General features: G+C 40.0%; 1 protein-coding gene and 1 long non-coding RNA gene across 4 annotated transcripts in view; one reads left to right on the forward strand and one right to left on the reverse strand.

Annotated features, from left to right (window-relative positions):
• Positions 1-11,735, reverse strand: part of GPC6 (glypican 6) — a 1,067,089-nt gene extending 1,055,354 nt beyond the window's left edge. Inside the window, exon 1 of the mRNA XM_084876725.1 lies at positions 10,927-11,735. Coding sequence (XP_084732851.1) covers positions 10,927-11,086 — 160 coding nt within the window. The 5' untranslated portion in view covers positions 11,087-11,735. The remainder of the gene's footprint in view (positions 1-10,926) is intronic.
• LOC311618946 overlaps positions 1-22,788 on the forward strand; it is a 305,305-nt gene that overhangs the window by 36,839 nt on the left and 245,678 nt on the right. The window lies entirely within an intron of this gene.

A 22,788-nucleotide genomic window follows, 5' to 3' on the forward strand; every position in this document is an offset into this window, starting at 1 on the left:
TAGACTCGCCCAGGCTATGGTATTTGTGGAAGAGCCACACTCAAGGGGCCAAAGAGCCGCATGTGACTCTAGAGCCACAGTTTGCCGACCACGGGCCTAAGGAATGCCTTGATAGCTGGTAAAACATTATTTCTGGGTGTCTGTGTGTATGAGGGTGTTTCTGGAAGAGATTACCATTTGATTTTGTAGAATTAGCGACCAATCTGGGCATGTATAATCCAATCCATTGGGGACTCAAATAGAACGAAAAGACAAAAGATGAGGAATTCCCTCTCTCTCTCTTCCAGAGCTTGGATGCCCATCTTTTCCTACCTTGGAGTTGTGTGTATGTGAAACACAGAGAGAGATAGAGAGAAAGAATCAAGTGTCCCAGAAATATTCTTTGCATTTATAAGGCCATCTAAGTACCAGAAGTCCTGGTTCTCAGGCCTTGGACTCCAAGATTTATATCAGTGCCCTTCCCCAGTTTGTTCTCAGGCCTTTGAACTGAATTACACCACTACTTTCCTGAGTCTCCATCTTCCAGACAGCTGATCATAGAACATCTAGGCCTCCATAATCTTGGGAGTCAATTTCTATTATAAATCTCCTCTTATATCTACAGCTTGAGACAGATACAGAAATATATCCTATTGGTTCTGTTTCTCTGGAGAACGCTGACAAATATAGTCCCAATTAAATTTTGCTTTCTGATTTCAACAAGGTCATGGAAACTACTTTATTCTGTGATTCTTATCATTAGAATCAGCAGTGATATCTGGTACTTATGTCATGGACACAGCATTGTTTAAATCTTGGAGAATGGTGTAACAATTTAATTCATTCTTTTCTTGGTGAAAAATTTAAGGTTGTTTTTACACTGCCACAGGACAAAGAACTTTGACTTAAGTTTCAAAATGGGCACAGCTGATTACATGCATTTTGATAATTCTATGCCTTCTGGGACTAACAATTCGCGCACACACACACCCTATTTGGGAAATCCCTTTCTCTCAGCCATACAAAGTCCTTAAGTCCTCTGCAAGTTTTATGATGTTAAGCATAGTTTCCACTAAAAAGCATACATAAACCATGTCAAAGTACTTAGATGGCCTTATAAATGCAAAGAATATTTCTGGGACACTTGCTTCTCTCTCTCTCTCTCTCTCTCTCTCTCTCTCTCTCTCATACACACACACCCCTCTACTGTCAATCACATAGTAGATGGTCAATGAATAACTTGTGCTTGATTCATAGTCTTTTGGTGGTATGAAACTTCACCTCCTAAATGTTTCTTGAATCCTTCTACTTCATTTCTCTTCCACAGTCACCACGCTAGTTCAAAGTTAACATCTCCTTCTCTCCCTATATCTGCTTTTAATTCCTCCTGATCCATTCTCTACAAAGCAACCAAAGTAGCATTCAAAACCATGTCCAATCCTGACTAAAACAATTCCTCACAAGCTTCTAACTGCCCTAGGCTAAAGGCCAAAGTCATTGTTTTGAGTTCTATGGATTTCAGGCTGTTTAAGGAAAGAGACCAGACCAGGAGGTTGACAGTAGGACCCAAGGAGCTTTATTTGGGTATAACTGACTGATGGCATATGAGGGGATATCCCTCACAGCATGAGCCATTCCAGGGATAACAGAGGGGCTACTGCCAGGAAGGGGAAGAGGTTAAGGGAACTTCAGCTTAGAGGGAAGACAGAGATTAAGCACTGTTGATCAGCCTTAGGGTGTGGAGAGCAGTACTGGCTTCCAGTCTCTTACATGCCTCAGGTCTGTCTTAGACCTGGCTAGTAGACACTGGCTGCAATTCTGGGGCACACAAAACAGGGAGGCTCTTAATTAAAAATATGTTTCTTGCCCTGGCCTGTGTGGCTCAGCTGGTTGAGTGTTGTCCCCGTGCACTGAAAGGTTGCCAGTTCTATTCCTGGTCATGGCATGTACCCAGATTTCAGGCTCAAGCCCTGGTCAGGGTGCATATGGGAGGTACCAGATCGATGCTTCTCTCTTCCTCTCCCTTCCTCTCTCTCTCAAATCAATAAAAACATAATTTTAAATATATATATATATATACACACACACACACACACACACACACACACTTCTTTGGGCTATGTTGAAGCACCTAGATGTGTAAAAACATTAATTTAGCACCACCCATAGGCTACAGAACTAAGGGCCCATGCCTATGGTGAAAAGGTAAACATAGGGCCAATATGCATGGGTCATCTTTGGATCATGTACCTGGTCATTAACCTGGTCCTCCTGCTCTGCTTCTCCTGTTCCTCTCTCAGCCCATTCTCCATTCACTAACTGTTTCCCCCAGGTTCTGGGATTTCTCTCATGCTTTCAGAGTCTTCTTACCATATGGGCAGTGAGCATACCTTCCAGCGCCCCCTTCCCTTACAGACTTTGTATTGCTCTTTCTCAAGGAAGCATTTCCATAACCCTGTGATGAGATCAAATGCTCCTATTAAATGCCTTCATAATGCCAGGTACCCCAGTGCTGTGCACTTTATCTCAGCCATTCCCTGTAAATGGTGCCCTTATTTTCTGCTTCCCTTCTTGGATTAAAGTTCCCTGGAGTCCTATATCCAGCACCTGGCACAGTGACTTACACATAGTAGGTAAACAAGAAATATTTATTGGATGAATGCAAAAAAAAAAAAAAAATGCCTAAAGGAAATCAAGAATAGGTTAGAAAAATAATTAGCCTGGATGATGTGTAAGTGTGAAATCACATTTCTATTTTTCTTTGTTACTAAGTGGTACATTTGTTTAAAAGTATTTTTCATCCAGGTTTATTCAAAACTCAAATACTTCTTTCCAGGTTTATTAGAATTTTTAAACCTTTACCTAAGACCTGTGACTCCGAAACCCTTTATTTATAAATATGCCATCCCAGGGAGTCAATTACACTTTCAAATAGTTACACTTTCAAATAGTATCACGTATGTCACTGAAAAAAATGAATTCTGCTGGGAAAATCTATGACACCATTTAAAGTCAAATTATGTGCCAGCTAAAGAATTTAACAGAGAAGAATTTGGTCTGTAAAGGGATATAAGCACCAAGTTTAAATGAATATTAAGTATTCTGTTTATATTGGCAAGACAACTCTAAGTCACCTTACTGACATTGCTATAAGTCTTTTGAAAGATGAGAATTAAGGGGAGGAAAAAAAATCTTATAATGTTACTTTTGTGAGCTTCAATATAAGTTAAGATTAAACTATTAAAATTATTTTATCAACAAATCTTTTACTACAATGTTTAACCTAAACTCATACTTCTAGACAAATCTAATGACTGAATGGTAGGTCGCTTTGGTTTAAAAGGACTTAATCATTTGGAATTTTTTAAGTGTTCATAAAACTGGCCCATAATTATATAAGACCACTGGTCATGCTCTTATATAAATTATGATGCAATTTTAAAGGACATAATGCTGTATATTTGAAATCACTTTTGATAGTGGCCGACATTTCCATGCACAAGCTGATAACATGTGGTGCAATTTAAAAATGTGAGTTTTTGCAACAAAAAAAATTAAGATACTTAGAGATAAACTTAGCAAAGGAGGTTAAGACTTGTACTCGGAAAATTGCAGGTGTTGAAAAAAGAGACAGAGGAAGAGATAAATAAGTGGAAGAATATACCGTGTTCATGGATTGGTAGAATTATCATTAAAATGTCTATACTACCCAAAACAATCTATAGATTCAATGCAATCCCCATTAAAATACCCACGGCATATTTCACAGACCTAGAACAAATACTCCAAAAATTTATATGGACCCAAAAAAGACCATGAATAGCCACAGCAATCTTAATAAAGAAGAACAAAGTTAAAGGGATCACAATACCAGACATCAAGTTATTCTACAAAGCTACTATAATCAAAACAGCCTGGCACTGGCACAAGAACAGACATATAGATCAATGGAACAGAACAGAGACCCCAGAAATTGGCCCAAGCCATTACACTCAATTAATATTTGACAGAGTCAAGAGCATACAATGGAGTCAAGCCAGTTTTGTCAATAAATGGTGTTGGAAAAATTGGACAGATACATGTAAAAAAATTTAAACTAGACCACCAACTTACACCATACATAAGAGTAAACTCAAAGTGGATAAAAGATTTAAATGTAACAGATGAAAGCATAAAAATCCTAGAAATCATAAGCAGCAAAATCTTAAGACAGCTCTCATAACAATATGTCTACTGATACATCTCCTAGGGCACAGGAAACTAAGGAGAAAATAAACAAAGGGGACTACATAAAAATAAAAAGCTTCTGCACAACAAAAGAAACCATCAACAAAATGAAAAGGGAGCCATTGTATGGGAGAACATATTTGGCAATGATACATCTGATAGAGGGTTAATATCCAAAATATATGTATAAAGAACTCATACAACTTAACAATTTTTAAAAAATGGGCAAAGGACAGAAATAGACACTTCTCCAAAGAGGACAAACAGAGGGCCACAATAGATATGAAAATTTTTTCAAAGTTACTGATAATCGGAGAGACGCTAATTAAAACAATAATGAGGTATCACCTATCAGAATGGCTACCATCAACAAATGACAAGTGCTGGTGAGGGTATGAAGAAAAAAGAAACCTATTACACTGCAGGTGGGAATGCAGACTGGTGCAGCCATTATGAAAAACATTATGGAGTTTCCTCAAAAATTAAACAAGGAACTGTCATTTGACCCAGTGATCTCACTTCTAGGAATATATCCTAAGAAACCAGAAACACCAATCAGAAAGGATATATGCACCCCTATGTTCATAGCAGCACAATTAACAATAGCTAAGATCTGGAAACAGCCCAAGTAGCCATCAGTATATGAGTGGATTAAAAAGCTGTGGTACATTTACACATGGAATACTATACAGCAGTAAATAGAAATGGTATCTTACCCTTTGAGACAGCATGGAGGGACCTGGAGAATATTATATTAAGCAAAATTAGCTAGTCAGAAAAAGACAAGTATCACGTTTTCTCACAAATATGTGGAATCTAATGAACAAAATAAACCGATGAAGAAAATAGATCTACAGACTTGGAATCATGGAATAAACTGTCCAATTTCAGAGGGAAGGCAGGGGTGGGTGTGAAGGGATCAACCAAAGAACTTATTGCATATATGCATAACCCATGGACACAGACTATAGGGTGTTAAAGGCCAGGGACAGTGGGCCCAGTGGGCTAGACGGGGTCAAGGGGGAAAAAGGGCAACATAAATAATACTTTTAACAATAAAGAAAAAAATGTGAGTGTTTTTGTAAAAGAGTATATCAGTCAACTCAAATGAACTCTTTTTCCCAATGATGACTTACTATCCTTTAAATAAATCATCTAGCATATCTCTGTTCACAAGGATCATGCTAAAATTAAGTCCGAAATCAAGAGATTAACAAGTGGCACTCCTAACAGTCCAGATTTTAGATTGCTTTGATACCCAGAATTAATGTGATTCTTTTAGAAATCTAGTGACTGGACAAATCAGTAACAAAACAAACAAAACAAAACAAAAATGAAATTCAGCTAACCCTTTTATACCTCACACTTTGAGATGACTTTAAAGATATCAGCCAATTGCCGAAGCCGGTTTGACTTAGTGGTAGAGCGTAGGTCTTCGGACTGAAAGGTCCCAAGTTTGATTCTGGTCAAGGGCATGTACCTTGGTTGCGGGCACATCCCCGGTGGGGGGTGTGCAGGAGGCAGCTGGTTGATGTTTCTCTCTCATCGATGTTTCTAGCTCTCTATCTCTCTCCCTCTCTGTAAAAAATCAAATAAAACATATTATAAAAAAAAAAAAAAAAAAAGAATTCAAACTTAAATTTATATTTAAAAAAAAAAGATATTTGAAGATATCAGCCAACTAAATGAAAGGAGGGAGGGGATCAGAGATTAGTGCAGCAAGGAGATAAATGGAAATTAAATAATGTATCCCCAACTTGGAAATTTAGCATGTCTGTAAAAGAGTTACCAAACACTATTTTTCCATTTATGTTAAGGTGATATTTTCATGTAAACTGAAAAAATATTGGCGCTGATGGCAAACATTAAGTTGGTTTGCTAGGGGAGCAGAGGGCGGGAGCACAGGTTCCTTGGGAAGCCCACCTATGAGAGAAAAGGACTACCGAACCAAGGCCAGGTAAAGGAAAGAATTACATAGTCTCAAAATTTTTAAAAAATATATATTTTATTGATTTTTTACAGAGAGGAAGGGAGAGGAATAGAAAGCTAGAAACATCGATGAGTGAGAAACATCGACCAGCTGCCTCCTGCACAGCCCCTACTGGAGATGTGCCCACAACCGATGTACAGGCCCTTGACCGAAATCGAACCTGGGACCTTTCGGTCCGCAGACCAACCGGTTTCAACTACGGTATATTCTCAAATTTGAAACCAAAAAGTTTTCAGTCAACTAGCAGAGTGTAAGAGAATGTTCTATTTTTTTTTTTTTTTTTTAATTTTAGACTTTGGGATAGATTTTAGTTTTTTTGTTTGTTTTAGATAAATTACTATCAAAGAGATGAGGAAAAGTTTAATACTTTCTTTTTTAACTTTTTTTTTTAAATTACAGTTTACATTCAATATTATTTTGTTTCAGTTTCAGGTGTATAGAATACTTGTTAGACAATCATATGCTTTACAAAGTGGTCTCCCCAGTATTCCCAGTACCCATCTGGCACCATACACAGTTATTACAATATTATTGACTATATTCACGATGCTGTACTTTAGATCCCCATGAGTATTATGTACCTGCCAATTTGTATTTCTCAACCCTCTCACCTTTTCCTCCCAGCCTCCCAACCTCCCTCCCCTCTGGCAGCTATCAGTCTCTGTAGCTGAGTCTGTTTCTGTTTTATACTTTTTTAAATATCCAGCTGTAGTCCAACTCTCAAAATACCAGAGACAGAAAAAGGGGCAAAGTTAATACTGAGAACTAATACTGTTAGTTACATATTTATTTATTTTTTCCTCATTTGAAGAAATTTTCCTTCTCCCTCACATGATAGCTTCCTATTGCAAGGTTTGTGGGACTAACCCAATATTCCAATGAATCTGGTATACTGGAAACAAAACAAAACAGAAGTTCTTTAGACTCTACCTTTTATATAGCCACATCTATACAACCAAAATGACAGGGAATATGCATAAACACAGGGACAATTTAGTGGTGGCAGTGTTGCCAATTCCTGAGAACAGAAAATCCAAAGACAATGTGATTTTGAAAATTGTAGATTTTGCAAATAAATAAAAACATATTCATCATGAACTGTGAAAGAATATATATGGTGATTGATTAATACCAAGCTTTATACAATATTAGGTGAGAAAAAAATGATTTTACAATGCATTCATTCAACAAATACAAAAATGTATTGGCCATGGTTAAGTGTCTGGATTTGAATTCTAGCCTCCTCGCTTTCTCATCCTTGGGCAAATTAATAATTTAAGTCTCTCTGTTGCTGTTTTTTTCATCCAGAAAATGGAAATAATGATAATAATAATAAGCTATTAGAAGGAGCAGGGAAGGCAACATTTATTTAATGCTTAAAAGTTGGTAATGTTTTCAAATAGGTTCTGGGCACACAGAAATTTCTATATATGGGATTGCTAAATAAAGTTGCATCTGATAATTAATGAAAAAAAGTGAGCATGTAGGCTAGTAGTACCATTAAGTCAGCTACACAGTATTGCAATAAATAACTCCAAGAATGCTCAAAGCATAAAAGAGTGGCGCAGTAAGCCTCAAACAACATTTCCTGAATCGCCCAGACTTTTAAGCGGATGCTCTTTTCAGCTGTGGAGTTCCTTTAGCAGTTCAGAGCCAGCAAGATGAGTCAGGTTGGAAAATGAGATGATATTACTGGTGCTCAAAGGAAAGACGGGGATGTTTCACACTGACCCTTGATCAGAATAACAGCCCCTACAAAGAACTTGCTGATCCCCTGCTCAATATCCTCCTAGAAGACAGAACAAGAGAAAATAAGCAAGCACGCTGTGAAGGCTTTTGGCTTGATATCTGGAAACATTTTGGTACCATAAGGATGACTAGGTATTAGAATGGATTGCTGAGAGGGGCTTAAGAGTCTGCCCCTTTGGAGGTCTTTCAAACAAGGACAGATAGTCCATCTGACCTGCCTGGGATGCTTTAAAATCAAGGCTGAGTGAAGATTAATGGTACAAACTGCCCCTTGACAGCCTCCTCCCTCCCAAGCACTCTCTGAGAGTGTAACTTTATATATTACCCATCATAGTTCCCTCATCTGTTGAGTTTGAAGAACTCCCTTTTATCTTAGAATAGAAAAGGGCAACATTATTTCACAATTGTGAGTTCTGAGTAAATCTTTAATAATGTTGTGATGAAACATAATGTCTTCATTACTTTTTTTTTTTTTTTAAACCAGGCAAGCTACCTGCAAATGGCTTTCAATTAGAAACAGATCTCATGAATCTAAATTCTGAACAGCGGTTCCTTTAAATGCATGTTCCCAGGCAAACAAATGGCATATGCCCTTTCTCAAGCAAAACATTAAAAGTCCAAACAAGGCACAGGATGGAAAGGAGTTCAAAGAAAGGATAACCACCAGATAATGAAATGTAAATTGTATGAGGAACTGAGGAGGAGAGGATGAGTGTGTTCAATAAACTGACATATTTCCTAAGTGATAAATTCAACAGCAAAAGGAAGTACCGAGAAAAGTTTGTTTTGGGAGGGGAAAGTATATCCTTAGTATACAATTATCTTATAATTCACTTGTTCCACGGTGACCTGTACCTTGATAATTTCAAGTAAGTAGTACTCTTAGTCCTAGAAAGTACACTCATTTTAGAAATTCAGAGCTATTAGCAAGCACTGTAATTGTCAAGGGATGAGGGGAAAGAGGGGGGTGGGAACTGTAGTTACAAATATACTGAAGGATTTATTTAACCCCTGCAAATGTTCTCAGGAAAGTAAATAATGACCACACAAAGAAATCATTTTCACTAAACACCTTCACCTTCACCCTGATATTCAGGAGATTTGCACCATGAACTGTTCTTCAGAAAGCCCCATCATCTATTGAACGCAGTTTAAAAGTACCTCATCGTTTTTCTTCTTTGAGAGAGCTTGTCTGAAATCATGTTGGGGAAATATACGTGTTTTTAAAAGAGCCCAGATTAGGGAATAAGTTCCTAAAAGAAGTCACCCCATACTACAAACCTTTTAAAAGTTGAATTCCCTGAGAGATTTTTTTTTTTGGGGGGGGGGGGGCGGGTAGAGACACAAAGCTGATCCTTATCAATTAATTAAAAAGAATGAAATAACAGTGGACAAAAGGGAAAGGAGAGTGGAGAAACTTAAGGAGCTGTAGGGGCCGCCGGCCTCCATTCACTGATTAACAAATTAAGGAGTTCTGGGAAAGGGAGAAGTGACAGGGATAGAAAAGAAGTCTTAGAATTCACCACAGGTTCTGCCTTCCACTCCACCAGAGGCTGGCGGCGTCTGGCTCAGAATTGGAAAAGGCTCTCTGTCTTATAGAATACTCCCCGTGAGCATGAAGTAGGGGCTATTTTTTTTTAATGCCTACATTCCTATAAATGTGTTTCTTTCCGCATCAGTAAAAAACTCTCACGTGTAGAGTGTGTAGATCAAAGCCACCATCAAAGAGCGATTCCACTTATAGAGCGAACATGGTATGGGATTATCTGCAACATGCTTTTCATCCATGGACCAAGTCCTTGGACAAAACGCAGACAGGCTGGCGGGAATTCTGTGTTTGGACGTGGCCATCGGGGGTCACCGGGGACTTGGGCGGCTGGTGGGAGCAGCCCGCGTCCCCGCAGCATCTCCGGGCCCCAACTCTGCGGCTCTCCGCTCACTTCTCCCGCAGCCGCCAGAGCCGCGCTCCCTCCCGGACCCGTTCATTCACACAGAGCCCCGGAGAAGCTCGGGTTCGGTTGGAGGTAAGAGCCGGAGCACAGGCACCCGGGCTGCGGCGCGAGTTCTTGCAGACCCAATGCTGCCCGCACTCCGGCGCCCAGAACGCGGGCGGGGGCTCTCCGGCTCCCGGCGGAATAACGCTCGGGGCCAGGCACGCAGGGGACACAGGATCGGGATGAATTCACCCCCGAGATGAATCCACTGCTGAACCACCCACTGAAGTTGGCTCAGCTTCCAGGAGCCGGCGTCCGAGGCCGCGCTCAGGACCCATCGCTGCTGCGCCCGGAGGCTGGGGTCTCCCTCCTCTCCCCCTTCCCCCAACCTCAAGTGACCAACTGCAGCCCGGGCAGCCCTGAGCCACCGTTCGGGGAAAGTCGCCCCAAATCAGAAACAGGCAGCCCGCGAACTCCCCCAAACCATCTCAGAACTGCGGGAGGAGTCGGGAGGCCGAGTCCCCCAGGCGGGGGTCCCCCCCCCACCAACTCGCCCGCCCCGAGCCCCGCACCGCGGCGAGCGGAGCGCAGAGCGAGGGGCGCAGGGAGCCCTCCGCGCCGCCCCGCCGCCCCCGCCGGCGGGAGGGCGGGAGGAGCGGGGACGGCGCCGCTCAGACGGTGGCGCTGGGCGAACTGCGGCCGCAGTTTCTCCAAGTTTGCCCGCGCGAGAGGCAGGCGCGGGGCGGGCATCCCTCGCCCCCCGATGGCCCCGCGCTCCCCGGCGGGAGCCGACCGGCGAGGGGGCGCCGGGGCGCGGGAGCGCAGGGAGGGAGGAGGAGGGAGGGCGGCAGGAGGGCGCTCCCGCGTGTGCACACAATGAGGCGGCGGCGGAGGCGCACACCTTCCCCCGCGGGAGCCGCCGGGAGAGCATCCGCCGCCCGGAGAGCCCGGCAGAAAGTGAACACCAACAACTCAGCAACAGGGGGAAGGCGGGGAGCGCCGGGCGGCCCGCGGGGTGGATGTGCGGCCGCCCTCTCCCGGGCTTACCTGCGATCTCCTGGTAGGGGATGTCCGCCAGGCTGAATCCCTTGGCGCCGTACGCCTGGCGGACCTCGCCGCAGCTCCGCGCCTTCACATCCGCCCCGGCCGGGAGGGACAGCAGCAGCCCGGAGAGGGGAAGAATCACAGCCCCGATCCAGGAAGGCATGGTGCACCATGCAAAGCCGGCTCGGGAAAACCCCACGGCCCGTGCGCTCTTCACCTTGCCCCTCGAGCCGAAAGCCCGCCAGAGCTCAGCGGCGCGCTCCTCTCCGCCGCTGCCCGGCGTCACCCCCTTCCGCCGGCCGAGGGGGACGAGCCGCGCAGAACCTCTGGACCGCGCTCAGCAAACTTTTCTAAGCCAGATGGAGAGGGCGAGCCAAACGGGGCTGGCTTGGGGGAAAGCAGCCGCCTGGGCTCCTCTCTAGCCCCCTAGATCGAAAGGGGTGCGATCGAAACGAGAGAGAGGAGGCAATGTTTCAGGATCCACCACCATGAGGGTGTGCAGAGCCGCGATCCGAGTTCCGAGCCGCAGGATCCTGGAGCGCGGCGGGCGAGCTCCACTCGCCCAAGTGAGCGGCGGAGGTGGGGACGCGCCGGCTCCCCGGGGAGGAGGGAGGCGGACGGGCGAGCGCGGGTGTGTGTGTGGGAGCGCGGGGCTCTGGGGGACCGGGCTGCGTGGAGGTATGTGTTGGGGATGCACGGGCTCCGGAGGAAACCTCGGGTTCGCACAGGCGGAGGGAGCCTGTGAGAGAGTCCCCCCTGAAATAGGAAGAGAGGAATCCTGGAGGCTGGAGGGAAGGAGAAAGGAGGGGAGAGGGAGAAACGTGCTACTTAGTGCACAGCCGAAATTCACAGACGGAGTCGGATGGAAAACCTGGACTGGATCTGTTTCTACTTGGTAGGAGAAAAAAAGGGGGGGAGGGGGCGGGGGCAAGGAACGTTCCTGTTTTCTCATTCCCATCGCATCCTTCCTACTGATCCGAATGCTACCTCCAATGGCATAAGGAATAAATTTAGATAAAGCAGTATTTTTTAAGTCCTTCACTCATACGTTTTAAACTATATTTTTGTGGACCTAAGGGTCAGTGTCATTTCAGTTGTTGCTCTTAATAGCTTCATGACCTACTGAAACACAAAGCCAGCCTGGAGATAAACACGTAGGGAAACCCCTCAGGAGCAGAGCACACTCATTCTATTTCGTTGTTTAATTTTTGTTTGTCTTGTTTGTTTTTATTTTCTAAGGGCAGTCTGTGCACACATTAGAGGCCAGTGGTTTGAATTTTTTTAATTTTTGTTTCTGGACCCAAAACTTTCCCCCATTTTAATTTTAAATATATCATTATGCTCAGAGACATGGAAGCATGGAACAGATTGTGGAATCTCAGAAGGAAGGCAAGGGAGGGTGATTGGATGGGAATAATCAACCAAACACCTTGTATGCATGCATGCATAACCCAAAGACACAGACAATAGGGTGCTGAAGGCCTGGGGGGAACAGGGCTGTAGGGTGTCAATGGGGGAAAAAGAGGGACATATGCAATACTCTCAACAATAAAGAGTTATTTTTTAAAAAAATAAATAAAGATCACACAAAAAAAAATGACTCGGGTTTTTAGTGTGTGGAGGAACTGGGAGACAAGAACACAGAAGCAAAGGAAAAAACAGAGCAGAGGTCAGTGGAGTACATGAAGGAAGATATTGGGGGAAGGAGTGATAGCTGCCCTCCCTCTCCCCAAATGATCTCATCTGGTAGACTTAACATTTTCTTTCAGGTTAACAGAATTCTCAAGTGGAAAAATCAATTCACTTTCTTCCTATCTTACACTCAAGTTCTGTGAAATGGGATAAAAGTGAAAATTCAGGGTTGGCTAATTTCCATTGACTTTCTGTTAATGAACACTGAATTCTGCTATTCAGAAGTCTGTAAAAACCCAAAGTTCCTGCCATTACTAAGATAGTTAAATCTAAGACACACACACAAAAAAAGATAATGACTACTCACTTATGTGGCCACCTGTATATTAGACTAGCATATTATTTAGAAGTTATTAAAAATGTAATGTCTGGTTGTATGGAGCTTATCTGTAAAACCACACATGAAGATGTTTTTTACTGATGATGGCTGTTGATGACCAGAATGACTCATGAAATTTAAGTCATTCTATTTTTTTTTAAGCATCACAGTCATAATTATCTTCATCATCATCATCACACATTAGATGCTCTCTTTAATAAATTTCTTCCTCTCTTAATTCAACAAAAGATTCTTACATTTAAGATCCAACCTCACTTAAGCTATGGAAATGCTTTAGAAATGTTGCTGTCCTAATTACAGAGGGGCTTTTTCTTCTTCACAGGTCCATAGTTAAACATACCTTGGAAAACAGCAGACATTACTTTTTTTTTTCCCCTCTCAAACATTTATCAGAGCTTCCGCCTTCATTATAATTGTGCTAACTGGTAAACCTTAAGCTTCTGAATTTATTTTCCTCAAAGTCTGAAATCAAGATAACAAAATAGACTCTAGTGTCTTTATGGACAAAGAATAGAGTTGGTAGGATTAGGGATTGTATAGCCAACTCATTATTTTTCTGATACTTGGCATGGCTTCCCTCAAACTTCAGTTTCTATCACAACCAAGTGATCAGCATTGTGCAATCCACAGGAAGAGGGTAAATAAACAGCTTACTTATCCTATCCTTTCACACTGCAACTCATAATTTACCCTGACCCTACCCTTACTTAGCAGATAATGCAATAAAAAGATGGAGGAAGACCAAGTAAAAACAGTGTACATGGTTTAAATTATTTAAAAATCAACCAATCATTAAGTTTTTAATGAGCTTTCAGTACAAATATATAGCACTGGGTTATTTCAACCTTAGCATTTGTGGCAAAGCCTGTATATGGGGAAAATTTATAACTTAACCAAGCATAAATGGATTAGTTTCAGTCCAACAGCAATGTGGGGACAATTTAGAGTAGGATTGTGAACTCTTAAGTGACTGGCTTTACTGGTGCTCTCAACCCCCTCTTTGCCACTTGGTGGTTAATGTTTGAAAAGGTGTACAGGCACATTCCAGCTGAGGGCAGCGGCAGAGCCTAAATGAGGTATTGGAATGAGCATTGAATATCATGGAAGCCCATAGAAGAGGTGTGATGAGAAAGGAGAGCTCATGTTAAGGAAAAGTTAGCATTTGGTTTAGATAGAAAGGAAGGACTTAACTGGCTCTAGCCAGTCAAAAAAAGACAAGTGTCACATGATCTCACCCATATGTAGACTCTAATGAACAAAATAAACTGATGACAAAATAGAGCCAGAGACATAGAACCTTAGAATAGACTGAAGAATATTAGAGGAAGGCAAGTGTGTGGGGTGGGTGGGGAGAGATTAACCAAAGAATTTATATGCATATTAGTGGCCCAATGCATGAAATTTATGCATGGAGGGTGGAGTTCCCTCAGCCCAACCTACACCCTCTCCAATCTGGAACCCCTTGGGGGATGTCTGACCACTGGTTTAGGCCACAGGGATGGAGCCTAAATTGGCAGTCTGACATCCCTCTCACAGTCTGGGACCACTGGCTCCTAACTGCTGACTTACCTGCCTGCCTGCCTGCCTGCCTGCCTGATCACCCCTAACTGACCTCCCCTGCCAGCCTGATCTGGCCCCCAACAGCCCTCCCCTGCCAGCCTGATCTCGCCCCCAAATGCCCTCCCCTGCTGACATGGTTGCCCCCAACTGCCCTTCCCTGCTGGCCTGATCTTACCCCCAACTGCCCTCCCTTGCCAGCCTGATCACCCCTAACTGCCTCCGCCTGCCTAATTACCCCTAACTGCCCTCTCCTGCTGGCCTGATCTCGCCTCCAAATGCCATTCCCTGCCAGCCAATTTGGTTCTGATTATTCAGATTCTATGCCAGTCAGCATCAAAAGCTCTGCCTCCTAGGCAGCCATTGGCTTCTCATAGTTCACCCAGATTTGATTCTGATTGGTCGGTTTCTATGACAGTTAGCATCTCTGGGTCTATCTCTGGGCCTGATCAGAGAGGCGGGGCTTATCAGCAGCCCCCACAGAGGCCCAGAGAGAAAGAGAGCGGCTGCAGATCAGACACTGAATCTCAGGAGTAATGTTTATATTATATGTAATAGAATAAAATTTAGAACATGGAAGAACATCACACCAGAGGAGACAAGAAAGAGGCAAATAGGGAAACACATAGAACTCTGCCACAATGGTAAAGGTTTCAGGTGATTGAGACTTGAATAGGAGGAGAGTGAATGGAAAGAAGGCGAAGAAATTTTGAAGAAAATATGAGGATGGTTTGGTCCTTGGTTCAATACACACTGTATCTTCCTTCCCCCCACCAAAAACAAAAAGCAAACACACACACACAAAAAAAACACCTTATTTTAAAATTGTAAGTCTCACTGGGAAAATATTTACTAATATTGCCAACGTCTCATTAATATGAGCTCTCCTTTCTAGTCAGACCTCTTTTGTGAGCTTCCATGACATTCAGTGCTCATGCCGATACCTCATTTAGCCTCTGCTGCTGTACTCAGTTGGAATGGAAAACATATAAGTTGTCAAACATTAGCCAACAAAAAAGAGGTTGAGAGCACCAGTAAAGCCAGTTACTTAAGAGTTCACAATCCTACTCTATTATTTACCTCATTGGGTACATTTACTAAGACAATGAAGACTCTTGTTTATACAGAACTTTCACATCACAGCAGCAACCTCTTTGGGCATAAGATGAATGGAACTTCAGAGACTTTGAGTCAGAGAGCGGAAAATACTGAGTCTTAAGGAGCAACCATAGTTGATAGGTAAGCAGAGCTGTTTCAGGCAGTTGCCTACTCACTGGCCATCAGGTCTTCTCCCTAGTCACCCTAAGACTGATTGTGTTTTGGGGGCATTGTGCCAACACCAGAGGATGAATCACTATTGTTCTAGGCCAGTGGTTGGCAAACTCATTAGTCAACAGAACCAAATATCAATAGTACAGTGACTGAAATTTCTTTTGAGAGCCAAATTTTTTAAACTTAAACTTCTTCTAATGCCACTTCTTTAAAATAGACTCAACCAGTCCGTGGTATTTTGTGTGAGAGCCGCACTCAAGGGGCCAAAGAGCCACATGTGGCTCACAAGCATCAGTTTACCGACCATGGATCTAGACCAGTCATGGCTGCCCCCTACCCCCTTTTAAATAGTATAGGGGTGGGCATAAGGCCTATTTCTGGCCAATAAGATATAAAAAAGAAGATTTCTGAGAAATATATTTTTCCTTATTTGGGTGACAACTCAAAGAGGAGAAAGATCTTTGTGCCTCAGCCTCCTGAATTCTTTTTTTTTTTTTTTTTAAATCCTCAGCAGATTATTTTTTTCATTTATTTTTAGAGAAAGTGGAAGAGAGAGGGAAAGGCAGAGAGAAACACATCAATTTGTTGCCTCATGCATAAACCCCAACCAGAGCTGGGGCAGGGAAGGAGCCTGCAACTACTGAGCCAAAACGGCTAGGGAAACCCTTTGTATTCTTATAGCTATTTGGTCATCCTGTAACTAGCTGACAAGAGATTGCTAACAAAGAATGACAGAACATAAGGGTGGAACACTAGAAGAAAAATTCATGATTTTCTATTGGAGCCACCAAATCAGCTCTGGCACCACCAACCTCTGGACTTCTTGTTAAATAATCCAAAAATAATGTTTGTAGTTCATGCCACTGCCAGTTGGTTATTCTGCTGTTTGTCAGTGAAGCAATACAAATGTATAATAGCAAACAAAAGAAAGAACAAGTGAAAGTGAAGGCAAGAGAAAGGGATTCATTGCAAATGTAAGAAGAAAAATCTGGGACCAGGTTAGATTTTCAAATACAAAACAAATCTCAGCGGATATAAAGAACAAGAAAGGTGGAGAAAATGATACTTATATGGTAACTAGAGTCACAGTATGATGAGGTCATTAGGGAATATTTTCCAGAAGCTTCTAAAACTGAAGGGAAGAATGAGGGACTAGACATAAAAAGAGATTAAAATTCCATGTGATTTTATTTGGTAGGTTAACTTTAAATATTTATCTTTCTTATTTTGCATTTTCTAAGTTTTCTACAGTAAATGTGAGGGATTTTTAAAATATATAATGAGAAAATTATTGTTTTAAAGTGAATATGTCACACTTCTAACAAATGCAAATCTTAACAGTGTCATGTTTTTAAAGTAAAGAAATCTTAACCATTTTCTCTCATATGTAAAACAAATGGGTGTTACTACTTTTCTCAATAAGATACACTTGTGGTATAACATATTTTAAACTTTGAATTAAAAAAAGGAAACTACAGAATTTACTATTCTTTTACTCAGTTTTACCAATTCATGAAAGAGAAACTGAATAAATTTTAGGGTGTGGTTTTTTAGTTGTTGTTGTTGTTTTTTTTTAATGTTTAAATCAAGAAGGACAAATAAGTTCAAGTGAAATCTTATGAAAACAAGAGAATGGACTGCAAGTGTCTATTTCACATCTCAGCTTGGCACAAATCAAAATCGCTTAGTTAACTGCTTCTTGAAAAACAGGACCTGTAATGAAAAAGCTGTCAAAAATTTAACAACAGTAACTCTGCCAGGTGCCTGGATAATAGGAAGGTTGCTTGGCTGCAGAAAAAGAAGAGGTAAACTTAAGTGAATAATGGCCGGAAATGGTGAAAATAATGTTTTATTTTTTTTAATCCAACCAAATCCTAATAGTCCTTTAACATTTATTGAGCCTTAAGAATATACCTAGTAACTAATATAAACCAATTGAAATTATATCTTTGGGCAACTGAGAACCAGGTGAGTTACTTGGGATTTTGGGGGGAAAGCCAAACATCAAAGGACATGTTCTTGTCTTGCCATATTCTTCTAAGAATTTGAAGACAGGAGAATAATGTGATTGGCTTAGTCATATTTTTGCCTAATAGTTATGCCAGGGTTTAGCAGAAAGAATTGAAAGAACTCTAATTTTTTAATTATATTTAGTTTTCATATATGCCAGAAACTTACACAATGAAAGGATTTCATGTGTGATTAAGCATTATTCATATTTATTTGAACTAGTACTAACAATCATTAAGAAAATATAGACAAAAATATGTAATGGTGTTTTTAAATGATTGGACATGTTATTTTGATTTTTTATATTTATTAATGAGCCAGAAATATACTCTCCATTGATTCTGAGCTTCATGCCTGAAATACATCTTACATTATTATGTACATTTAAATATCAAGTAAAAAATATTAAGAACACTGAACTGAGAGGATAAATGGTGATGAAAAAAATAAAATAAATCTTAAAAAAAATAAAAGAAAAGAACAGCCCTTGGCCTTAGATCAATTTTGGCAAAAGGAATACTATGAGTGAAACAGCATTTTATACCATCATTAGAAAATGTTATTATACATTTCTTATAAGAACAAAAATTTCATTTTGACTCTTTGGCTCATATTATTAATAGTTGGCTTCAACAATGTCATTATTTAAAGCTCACCTGTTTTTGATGTGTTTCTGAATCAGATGTGTAAATGCATAAGAGTGGCACAAATGGAACTCCTATTGCAGATGAATAAAGTTGCATTTTGTTCAAAAAAGATCATTTAAGCTTGTCTTACTTGTTATAAACACAGGTATTAATGTTATGAGAGATGATTCCGTTTCCAAGCAGTAATTTAAATACCTGGATTATTGGAACCATACATCTTGGCAGTCATTGCTCTGGTTCTTTGGCTTTTGTGAAAAATGAAGGGAGCTTTGCACAGTTTTCAGATCATCTGGTACCATAAACAATGACATTCCTTAAGGCGAATGGATGACAGCACAGGCCCATTTGGCAGGGAAGTAGCTCTTCACAGGTTGCTAACTTTCATCAATGAAATTCCTTAACTCTCTTTTATTAAAATGATTTTTCAGATTTTATAAGCACCTGGCTCATTAACTATCATTACTTATTTGACATTAAATAAACAGCATGATATAGTTAATTTTGTTTTTTTTTAAGTGATCATGAATCCATAAAATATTACTGGTATTAACAATTTTGCTACATGTAGGTCTATGCTCTTTTTAAAAAATATATATTTTTTTTATTGATTTCAGAGAGGGAGAGAGAGGTAGAAACATCAATGATGAGAGAGAATCATTATTCAGCTACCTCCTGCACAGCCCACTCTGGGGATCAAGCCCATAACCCAGGCATGTGACCTGACTGAGAATCGAACAGTGACCTCCTGGTTCATAGGTCAACACTCAACCACTGAGACACAATGGCTGGGCGGTCTGTGTTCCTTTATCTTCAGCTTAGAAGGACCTGTTTCAAAGGAATAGTAAAATAATGTTGATTAAGCTTTAAAAAAAAAAAAAAAAACCTAACATTTCTTCATAAGAAAAGGATGAAAAAAAAACAACAAAAAGTAACTTAAATTTAAAAAATTGTTTAATTGATTAGAGTCAGAAAAAAAACAAGAAATTTTAAGACATTAATGTGATTCTAATTTGCTAAATTAAACTTTGATATCAAATTACTTTTTTTAAAAAAATATATTTTATTGATTTTTCACAGAGAGGAAGGGAGAGGGATGGATAGTTAGAAACATCGATGAGAGAGAATAATCATCGACCAGCTGCCTCCTGCACACCTCCTACTGGGGATGTGCTCCCAACCAATGTACATGTCCTTGACCGGAATTAAACCTGGGACTCTTCAGTCCGCAGACTGACACTCTACCACTGAGCCAAACCGGTTGTGGCTTATATAAAATTACTTTTACTAATGGGAGGCAATCTAGATATTCTGAAATTCAATAATTAACATATCCTAAGCTTTTAATTTGGGGAGTTTTCTAAAACTTCAAAATATAGTGATTAAAGCCTACTGGTATAGCTCAGTGGTTAAACTTTGACCTATGAACCACAAGTTTATGGTTCAATTCCAGGTCAGGCTACAACCCCAGATTGCAGGTTCAATCCCCAGTTTGGGGCATGCAGGAGGCAGCCAATAAATGATTCTCTCTTATCATTGATGTTTCTGTCTCTCTTTCCTTCTCCCTCCTCTCTGAAATCAATAAAAATATATTTAAAAACATATAATTATTAAATTCATTCAAATTTTTGTATAGATACTATTCTAGCAAGAAAAAAAATGAAATTTTTAAATTGATTTTGCTTCATCCACTGGTACATACAAGTCAATAAAACTTCTTTGTTGAGTATTGCACCTTAAAGCAATATTAGTTTTCCTATGGAAGCTGTTGAAAGAGGTTAGAAGCAGCTTTTCTTGATTCAGTGGATTCAACCATATACATCCCAGCTAGAAGTATATAAGGACTATTAGTTGTAAGAAAGAGGGTACGAGAAAACAGCCAGGCTGTACTAATACATAACTGTACAAAATAAAACTCAAAATCCTAATGGAATCAAGTAAATAGTGACAACCTTGTAACATATCAATAACTTCATTGATAAATTTTACTTTATCCATTAACAAAGATTATAATGATATTAATTTAGTAATTTCGTTTGAAAGACAGGATGATTCCTAAAAAAATACATAACTGATTATTTTATGGTGAATATCATCTTTCTGCAAGGTACAAGAATAATATTTTCAATAAGAACTCTTAGATGCTTTTCAAACTCTACTTTTACCTCCATGGTTGGCATGAATAAACATGGACATCAGAAGTTTAAGGAAAATCTGTTTCTTCCACTTTGTCAGTCTCTAAATAATAAGTACAAGAAATTTTAGTAAGAGGTGTCCTCTAAGTCAGGAAAACAATTTTTCGATGTGGCCAGACAAATCCTGTAACATATTCTCTGTCAATGCTAATATTTTCAATTAAGAGTTTTACATGTAAGTATTTTTTAGTTGAGATTCCTTGGAGTGTTCACAAATGTATTCTCATCTCCTACAAGGAGAAAAGTTTCTTAGCCAGTATGGCTGCACCACACCCAACTGTGTCACATTTTTAAACAATGAGTAAATGCTAAGGAAAAGAGTAATAAATTATTAGGTTTACAGCCTGCATAATGAATACAAATTAGCAATAATTTTTAAATCTAGAGTTAAGAAACTAGCACAAATCTTGATCTATGTCATTTATTGGGAAGTCAAAACCTAAACAACTTAATTCCACTGAATTTCAATAAAACATGTTTGGCCAACGTCCTCCATTCTTGACCAGCCACAACAAATTAGAATAAATTTAATTTTATATAAAACATTATTTTCTTCTCAAATAACATGGTCTTATTTGTCTTCATAACCTGAATTCACTTCCAAAGCAATGATTCCTACATTTGCCTCTACATTAACTTCGCACCTTTTATTACATTTCAGGGGGAAATAATTAAATGCTTGTGATAGAGTAAAGCTGGTGCATTTTTTTTTAAGCTACCCAGAGAAAAGAAAAAGCCTAAGCTTGGAAGTGGGAAGTTCCATCCACTAAAGATCTGTTTCTATGGAGGTGTCTAAAGCAAGCAGAGAAGCAGCCAGCAATGCACCTTCAGTTTTCTCCTGATGTTCATTTGCAATCATAACCAATCAATGTTGAGAACATTACTAAGCAATCCGGTGCTGTTTGCTTTTAATTGGTAAACTGTCTTCCAAAAATAACATCTTCGGGCTTCACAACACCCCAGTCATAGAGCCATTAAAGAATGAATGTCTTTACTGTACCGGAGGACCTCTATGAATAATGAATAGGGCTCTATTTTCCCGGGGAACAAACATGTACCAGCATGTCGGTGGTAATGAACTGCATTGTGAATGTGCATAGCATAGAAGGGCACTGCATCTGCTCTGACTTCTACCTTAATTGATAACTGGTTTTGAAACCCCACAGAGGGTCAAACAACTTTATTTTGCATTGGTAGCATGCTGATTGGCTTAAATGTTGCTTTTATACATTTAAAATGATGATTTAGTGCAAAAATTAAAGAAATGAAGAATCATGTTACGGTCTCTAAGGGGCAAGACCAGCTTACACAAATTTGAAAGGAAAAGAAAAGGATATTTGAACACAGTACGTATTTAAGAAACTAGAATTTCATCTTTATTTTAAACTTCATAAAAACAAAATTGAACCGTGATTCTCTTGGGCGCACATAAAAAAGTAGTCTGTGCTGTGCAAAGTAGAACCCAGATTAGATATTTGTGCAAGAGATATTTTACAAAGTAACTAATGGAAAGTAAGATCTAAGATTTTAAAATGATAATGACCTTGCAATGTGTTTAAGCCTATTTGGCTTCTACTTGAGAAAGATCATGAAAGGGCTTAATGTATTTTGTAGATTACTTCCGTAATGATTTCACTTACAAAGATTATAATTTGCTAGTCTGTTTTCATAATGAATGAGAGCTTAATGAATCACACATACTTCACCATTCAACAGAAATATGGAGCATCACAGCATCGAATTGAAATATTCATTATAAGAAGTCTTTATACTTTGGCAAGAAGATTTCTAAAGATTGCTTTTATTTCTTTTTTTGGGAGGTGGGGGAAGAAGTTCCTGTGCAAGTTGACTTGAAGGATTAGTTAGCCATCATGCAAAATTATTGCAATCAATCGGTAGCAGCTCAAATGGAAAATTTTATTTTTGTGGGATGGTTATGAATTTTCACAGGCCACAAACTCAGGTGTAAGAAACAGAACTACTTTTATTTTCCTAGGAAGGGACTGAATTTCTATTTTAAGTCTCTCTTCTACTCACCAACAGAAAATATAATCTTGCCAACTCAAGGTAAATTTAGATGCATAAGAATTTTCTTAGACTTATCTCCCTTCCTAGAGAGGGTTCACTTTTATCACGTGGAGATGGTGAGACATTC

This window comes from Pipistrellus hanaki (genome assembly GCF_964339955.1).
Source record: "Pipistrellus hanaki genome assembly, chromosome: 3".
NCBI classification, from domain to species: Eukaryota; Metazoa; Chordata; class Mammalia; order Chiroptera; family Vespertilionidae; genus Pipistrellus; species Pipistrellus hanaki.